Below are 8,267 nucleotides of genomic sequence, written 5' to 3' on the forward strand. Positions count from 1 at the left end.
GGTATTTGATTAGTCAGGGCATCAAGGATTATGGGGAGAAGGCTGGGGAGTGGAGCTGAGTGGGAGGATGGATCAGCTAAAAATTAGAATGGTACAGAAAACCTCGATCGGCCAATGTGCCTACTTCTGTTCCTAGATCTTGTGATATGCATGCAAAATAATTACAGAGCCATTGCTCCCATCTACATTTAGTTTCAATTAAATGAAAGGAACCAATGAGTACACACAACAGCTGTTTCTCTCACACTATCTCAGGGCTGTAGCTTTAATTTTGGGCCTGTGGCTGGGTAGGGGCTGTGCTAGAAAAATCAAAGCTAGAACTGAACGACTGTGGAGCAAGCTTGAGGCATGAAAAAGGTAAACAATATCTGACTGGTGAACCCTCAGGCCTGAGTCGCAGGGAGTGTTTGTCAAACGGCCAAACCCAGAACTAGCTACTGTGCCAGGAATGTAGACCCAGCAGCATCAGATACAAGTGTCAGGTTTCAATAAAAACTGGGGTTTAATAAAAATTAAAATCTCACGCTTCCAAAAATCAGAAACCTTGAATGAAATTAATCTAATTGAGTAATCACCACTCATATTTCCTTCCTTGGCCCATTGAGTTTATGCCAGTTAACAGATCAACCCCACTCCCACACTAATTTTTCCTGCAACATTTCACATTCTCATCGATTCCACCACACACCTATGGAAGAGGCAAATTCAAGATTCAATTTGTCATGTAATAAAGACAGTGGAATTTGTTTTCATCTGCTGCGAGGCAGACGGATTTGCCATCGGCAGAAATTACCTGAAGTGCCTCTTACAGTCAGAGAAAGAGAAGCAAAAGAGAGTCCCTCGGAGTCACTGAGTGCAGCCCAAGCTCCAGATCCAAACCTCCGACACGATCAGGAACCTGGACTGCTGATGGTTTGGACTGGGTCCTGTGTAGCTGGGGGAGGGGGGGGGGGCATTTACAATGGCCGACTAACCTAATAACCATGGCCTTTCATACACTCTGCTGATCAAGTTCCAATATTCCAGTTTCCAGTTCAAAATTCCAAGAATAGTACATATGGCAATCCAGCTTGCTTGATTGACTGTGTTGTTTCCTGTACAGGGCAATGATGCTCGTAGCTTACATTGGTTGAAAGGTTGCTTTTGTGATCCACTGAATTCAGGTGACAGTTCAAACTCAGCTGAGGTTATTTTGAGTTATCATTTGTTTTGTCTTCCTGGAGAAAGCTGCAATATTTTTTGCATGCTCAGACTCACATTTCCCTGTTTGTGAATCACATGCTGGTTTTGGATGTGCTGGATAAATGATTATTTCTACTAAATCAGCAATGTTCACCAAGAGGCTGGATCAGTGACTTTTATTTCACCTCTTTGGTGAGGAGAGAGCCAGCACAAATAGACACTGCTTTAAACGAATGGAATATTTAATCGCAATGTGGATCAATTGCATGGCAGCACAGCAAGAAGGCCTTGGAAGACAGGGCCTGCATAATGGTGCTATCTTGAATGGTGCCATATCAGGAAGCAGCTTCTGTAGAATTAACCTTGTACTCCCTATATGAGCATTAATCGAAGCTGTAAGAAGTCTTTTGAAGATTGTAAAGCATGAATATTCAAAACAATTTCAACATCAGGATTTTGACTCTAAAAATGATTGTCAGTGCTCAGTGCTTTTAGCTCTTCACACTATTCAAACTAAGGGTCTTCTCCTCCTCCCCCCAACCTTTCTATTTTGGCATCTGCCTGTTTTTTGCTCATACCTTGATAAAGGGCTCGGCCTCCGTTACCCTTTCCTTCTTATAGATGCTGCATGGCCTGCTGAGGTTCTCCAGCTCTTTTGTGTATTGCACTCAACCCCAGCATCAGACCTTCCTAGCCTAAAGATGCAGGGATGTCGATGTAAAACAAAGATGAGGAGGAGCGGGATCTCTCAGAGTGGGGAATTCTCTGCCCAATAAAGCCAGAGTGCTTCATTAAACATATTTAAGACACAGAGACAGATTTTTTCATAATAAGGAATTTAAGGGTCAAGGGAAAAGAACGTCAGTGGAGCTGAGTCCATGGCCAGATCAGCCCATGATCTTATTGAATGGTGGAGCAGGCTCAACACACCAGATGGCCGACTTCTGTTCCCATTTATTCTTAAATTCCAAATTCGTTGCTGCTGGAGTTCTATTGACATTGAATCTTTTTCAAGGGAATGAACTTCCCACTGCAGCTGACTTGCAGTAAATTTGATCTGGACGCACACCATGTCATTACTGACTGCAATACGAACAAAAACATTTCTCTAAAATAATAATAGATTTGCATTCAGTTTCTTCCCCATAACAAACTCTGTGACCCTTTTCCTAATTGCTTTAACTTGAGGGTGTAGTGCTGTCGATCTCTCACTCATGTTGAACCGCATCTTTTCTTTTGCAAGGTCAATTGATTTGATTTGAAAGAAAAGCAACAGGAAATGGAAAATTGAGTGACTGCTCAGATTGCAAAGCTCCCTATTTTCCTTCTGGGTCCTCCCTGTGCCTGATGTGCCAGCACAGGGAGCTGCCAATTAAGTTCATTAGTGCCCAGTAGTTGGATGCCAATTCTATAACTATCATTCCATAGGTCTCTCAACCATTAGCCACAGTTACACCCAAACAAAATTTGCTGGAGAAACTCAATGGACTGAGCAGCATTGATGGGAGAAAAAGAATGGTTGGCATTTCAAGCCAAAACTTTTCAAGACTAAAGGAAATTCCTGCAGAAGCATTGTATTGAGCTAGTATTCTTTTTCTCCCACTAATGCTGCTTGAATGGCTGTTCCTCCAGCTGGGCTATGTTTGACCTCAGCTTCTAGCATCAGCAGACTCCTGTCCATCTCCAGCAACACCATGCAAGTCTGCTTCATCATAACTTAAAGAGGATCTGTCTTTGTTGGACCCATTCTAACGCTGGAAACACACATCAGGCAGATCTCCTTCTAGCAAGTCACTCTCACTCTGTTTCCCTTCAGGTCTCAACCTGCACATTTAGTAATTGCCCAAAGGCCTGGACCCACACATGTCACCCACTAATCTACTGACCCAACTCAAATGTCCCTGAACAGTGTCTCATTTCCGGCCACCACCCTCACAAATACTGATCTATCACCCAACTATCAATAATATACCACTGTGTTGGTCCACCACACCTCTCCCCAACCTTGCACCAATATCTCCATGGTCATTCACCATCACCATTCCACCTACAGCATGCCCATTGTAACCATAAACTACCAAGCCTCACCTGTCAATGGCATGTTCAAACACGTTCCACTCATGAAAGTCCTGGTCCCAGTTCTCACCTTCAATTATTGCCTTGTTCATGAATGTGTGACAGCTGGATAGCACAGTGCTTGTGGACGTCCCCTTCACCCCCAACTCAGCTTTGCAGGAATCAGTTCCAAGGCTGGATTTGTTCTAAATTTTGTTCAGACTGGCACAGTTGCTAGAGCCTCTGTTTCACAGGTCAAATACCTGGGTTCAATCCTGATCTTGGGTGCTGTTCATGTGGACTTTGAACGATCTCTATGAGATGGCGTGGTGCTCCAGTTTCTTCCCACATCCTAAAGACATGCTGACTGGTGGGTTAATTGGTTGCTGTTAAATTTCCCTTATTATACAGGTGAGGTTGCAGAATCTGTTGAGAGTCAACGAGAAACGTTGGACTGGTGTAATGGGGTGGTGGATGGTTGGTGAAGATTCAGTGAGCCAAAGGGTCTTTCTTCCATTTGCTGTATTATTTTGATGGGCCACCCTGTGGTAGAATGAATTCAGAAACCTTTTCTTTCAACAAACTCTCCTGTGCTTATTGCAGAACAACATGCCGTTCTGGAGGATCTCGTGCCATGCAGACCTTGAGGCCCTACGGCACGCTCTTGAACTTGAGTACTTGTAGCAGAGGACAGACTGCACCTTCGCTCCTTGACTGTGGCGCCGATCCAGCTATGAGATGTGTGGATGATGCAGTTGGCATTTGCTTTGTCTTAACCCTCACAGAAGAAAAATGAAAATGGCTTCAGAGTTAAGAATGAGACCTGACCTTCAAAAAAAATCAATTCATTTAAAACTACTGCACCACTGTTTTCATTATGGAAATGCGCCTTCATTGAAAAGACACAAACCTGATAATGATGTTAACGACAAAGTCAACTGAACCCTTCTTTGTCATTGGGACATTGCTTTGACATCATAGGGGAGACAGTGGCTTGTGGTTATCAACAGCGTGGTACAATCACTGTTTTTTTTAATGGTTCTTGCTATTTATGTTACCCTAACATGAACTGTGCTCTGTGCAAGCACACTTGCCCCTCCCAATGGAAGACAAGTTCTTATTTAAAAACCTGCTATTGCTAAGACAATCAAAAGACAAATAATCTTTTTTGTGTAAATTTGTAATCTTACGATATTTCTCAATTTCTCTGATTCTGCTCAAATTGTTTTCAATAGTAACTGCAAATAGCAACCTGTGAGTGTTTTTTTTTCCTTAAAGATAGGTGTTCTGTGGACTGTGCATGTGTCTACACACTACCACCTTATTGATCAATACGTGCAGATAGTACTTTTGTGACAACGAATCTTGTGGTTAAATGGCATTGAATAAACAAGGATTTGAAATTTTCAAGGACTTTTGAAACTAGTCCATACAACCAGATCATACAACAGTTTTCAAAGTAAAACAACCCCACCTCGTTTCCAATAGCAGGAGAGAGAGATCACTGTTCATATTTGCCATGTACATCAAGATTCACTACATATGATAGAAATTCCTGGTTGTAAATATCCTGAGATAAAGTTAATCAATCAAGCAGATTTTCCTCTTGTTTTTAACAAATGCAGCTCAAAGCTAGTATTGCACAAATGGTTTTTTTTTCCAAATTTGCCTGGATCTTTTAATGTTTAATTTTAAGACATTCAGTTTGCATCTTTACCCAAACGCTGGCAAGAGGTCACAGAAATATGGACACAAAAAGAGCACAATCCACCCAGAAGGTCAGATGATAGAATGATAATGGAGTAGTTCCCTAATCAAGTCAATTAGGGTAATAGGAAGATGCATTACTCACCACACTACCTCTATCCTTGCGTTGAAATAGCCACAGCCATAAGTGTTCAAGGCCTTTGTGAGACTGAAGTTAAGTATGCTTCTTCCATTTGATAGCAGCCAACTTTCTACCATCAGCATCCACAATGCAAATATTCTCAAATCATGGATTTGTGAGCATCCTTGAAATCACTGGAATTAAACTTGAGAAAGTTTACAAAGGGAGGGTGTTCAGTTCCACCAGATTACACTGCTCTTAAAGAGCAAACCACACAATGCCAGTTTGGCCCAAGATCTCACAAATGCACCCTTGCTTTCCCTGTAATCCCTTCTCGCCTGAGGGAATGTCTGAACTCTCCACATTTCTCGAACATCTGCAATTTTATAACTGGTCTATCATTGGAAATCTTGTTTTCAGTTTCCAAGCTCCCTAAACATCATTTTACTTTCTTGCTACTAAATACTTTTTTTTTCCCCTGCATCTGTATGTGCACCATAGCAAATTTTGTTCAACAACTCTCCTGTGAAGCAGCTTGGGACTTTGTACCCGATTAATGGTACTATGAATCTGTAAGTTATTGCTCTTATAAATACTGAGCAATGTAACTTCTGTAAGTTCTGTTTTAGTATTGGTGAAGATTGAACAATTAGCTGGATTCCTTGCAAAATCCACCATTACTCGTCCCTGCCTTTTCCTACGGTTTATCTCTAAGTTTTGAATTACATATGGATTGTTAATAAATAGTATTATCATCTATCCAGATTGTTAAGGACCTGGGGATTACTTTAATATTTTTAAATATTTTAGATAATGTTTTGAAAGAAATTGTGCTTTCAAAAAGCGATGTTCAGAGTGAAAACTGGACACATTTTTATACTTGCAAAATCATCAAATGACTGGAAAATAAGTCGGTCAAAGGCACAAGGAAATCCAAAGGTTAAAAAAAAATTTCAGTAAGCCAGGCAGCATCTATGGAGAAAGGGTTGGATAACATTTCAGCTCTAATCTATCTGACCTGTTGCTGATCAGCAGGTTCTTCTTTATGAAGCTTAAAAAGCTAAGAGACCTGCGTCATTCCACAGTTGACATTTTTCCCAACAAGTAATTAAAAGAGACCAGAGGCCCTGCATGATATCAACCTGTGTCTGTGCAGAAAATTTATAATCTGTCTGTTATACTTCCCTCCAACTATTTGGTGGAGGGAAGTATATAAGGGTGGCAAAACTGTGTGGCAGCAATGGATAGATTCACTCCTGCAAGTCCCCACACCTTGAATTTCAACACTGATCATCTACGCCAATGGTTTTCAACCTCACATACCACCTTAATTAATCCCTTAGTAACCACAGAACACCCATGGCAAAAAAAAATGTTGAGAACCACTAATAATCTGCATGAGCAGAAAACCAAGTAATTCCTTTACCAGTCAAATTCAAAGGCAAATCCCTGGTCCCAGAGGAGAACTGACGGGAACACTGTTAAAAGCAAGTCTTCAGCTGGTCTTTAAGATGAGGTCTGCAGAGAAAAAAAAATGCATTTAAAAACATTTCACAATAGTTCCATCAATTATATATTGTGCTACGACCTTCCATCCTGCATGCTTTTCTAAAATTGAATTCGCAGTTTTGCTCTGTGGGTATTATTTAATTGGATTTCCAGAAGTCAAATTATAAAATTCCTCATTAAAAACAAAACTGTTGGTTAAAATAGAGCTTGTGGAATTGAAGGAAAGTTATTGGTTTAGGCAGGAAACTAGCTAAGTAACAGGAAACGGAGTGCAGGGATGATGGGCAGGTATACTAATTGACAGATTGTGATTAATGGGGCCACACAAGGATTTGGGTTGGGGCCTCAACTATTTGGTGTATTTATAATTTACCTTGATAATGGGTTAGTGGCCCAAATTTCCAAGGTTTCTGATGAACAAAAACAGGGATCATTGTGGGTAGTTTAAATGGAAGCATTAAATTACAAAATGTGGCAAAAGGATTTCAGCTTAGGGAAATGAGATCATCCACTTTGGACCTAAACGCTACATAAAATACTTTCTAAATGATGAAAATCTTGAAGTAGTGGTGGTCCAAACAGACATAGGGGTTCATGTACAATATCATTAAAGTGTCAGAGAAGAAAATAGAAAGAGCCTGCTGAAATGTTGATTAGGTTTCCAGGGGAGAGAAATGACACAGCTAAACAAACTCTGAATTAGATCACTCCTGGAGTTCTACTGGGTGCAAGATCTTAGTGAGATTATATTGCTCTTCAAAGAAAGGCTACCACAATTTACCTGAATGACACCCAGAAATTGAGGATTAAGAGAAGAGACAATAATAAGGCATTTAGATTTTTTTTAATTTAGACATTCAGCACGGTCAACAGGCCCTGAGCTTGTGCCTCCCTAAACCCCTATCCAGAGCACCTAGAGAAAATCCACGCAGACACAGGGAGAATGTGCAAGCTCCTTACAGACAGCGAGACAGCTCTGGATTCAAACCCGGGTCGCTGGCGCTGTAGCAGTATTGTGATAACCGCTACCTCCAACCATGATTTGATCAAATGTTTCAAGTTTTACGGATAATTATTTGAGCTCTCTCTAGTTTCTGGTTTGAATCCAAAGGTTAGACCCAAGCTTTTCAGATGTGATTTTAGGGACCACATCGACATACAAAAGATGATAGATACTTGGAACTCCTTTCTACAAATAGCAATTGATGTTGATTCAGTTGTATAGTTTTAAATTGAGTGAAGAGATTCTTATTAATCACATTTTGGCACAGATAGAGAGAATGGGACAAAGTCAGGTGTATCAAATTAGGACAATCATGAGTCATAATTTCACTGAGCCTTCAAAAGACAAGTTACCTACTCTGACACCATTCTTCTGATGTACTGTCATCTCACTGGAATTTTGCTTGGAATAATGATTTGGCAATTTCCTTCTGGTTCCAAAACTCTTTTTGCATGATTGTAAATTTACTATTCATGTGATTAAAACTATTATTTGATATGTTGTAACGGTGCATAATTCATTTTTGTAGTAACTTCGGCGAAAGTAAATTGATCAAAGTTCTAGTACCTAGCGTATACTCTGTCATTCCTGGTCTGGCCTGTCATCCGACTACAAATTATTGTTTGTAATCATTTCTTTGGTGGCAGATGAAATAATTCAAACATCATGTCTGCACTTTTGTTTTCTTTT

General features: G+C 40.5%; 1 protein-coding gene across 1 annotated transcript in view; it reads left to right on the plus strand.

Annotated features, from left to right (window-relative positions):
- LOC138735780 (eyes absent homolog 1-like) overlaps positions 1-8,025 on the plus strand; it is a 254,304-nt gene extending 246,279 nt beyond the window's left edge. Inside the window, exon 17 of the mRNA XM_069884202.1 lies at positions 3,841-8,025. Within this exon, the coding sequence (XP_069740303.1) occupies positions 3,841-3,921 (81 nt within the window). The 3' untranslated portion in view covers positions 3,922-8,025. The remainder of the gene's footprint in view (positions 1-3,840) is intronic.
- The last annotated feature ends 242 nt before the right edge of the window (positions 8,026-8,267 follow it).

This window comes from Narcine bancroftii, chromosome 6 (assembly GCF_036971445.1).
Source record: "Narcine bancroftii isolate sNarBan1 chromosome 6, sNarBan1.hap1, whole genome shotgun sequence".
Lineage (NCBI taxonomy): Eukaryota > Metazoa > Chordata > Chondrichthyes > Torpediniformes > Narcinidae > Narcine > Narcine bancroftii.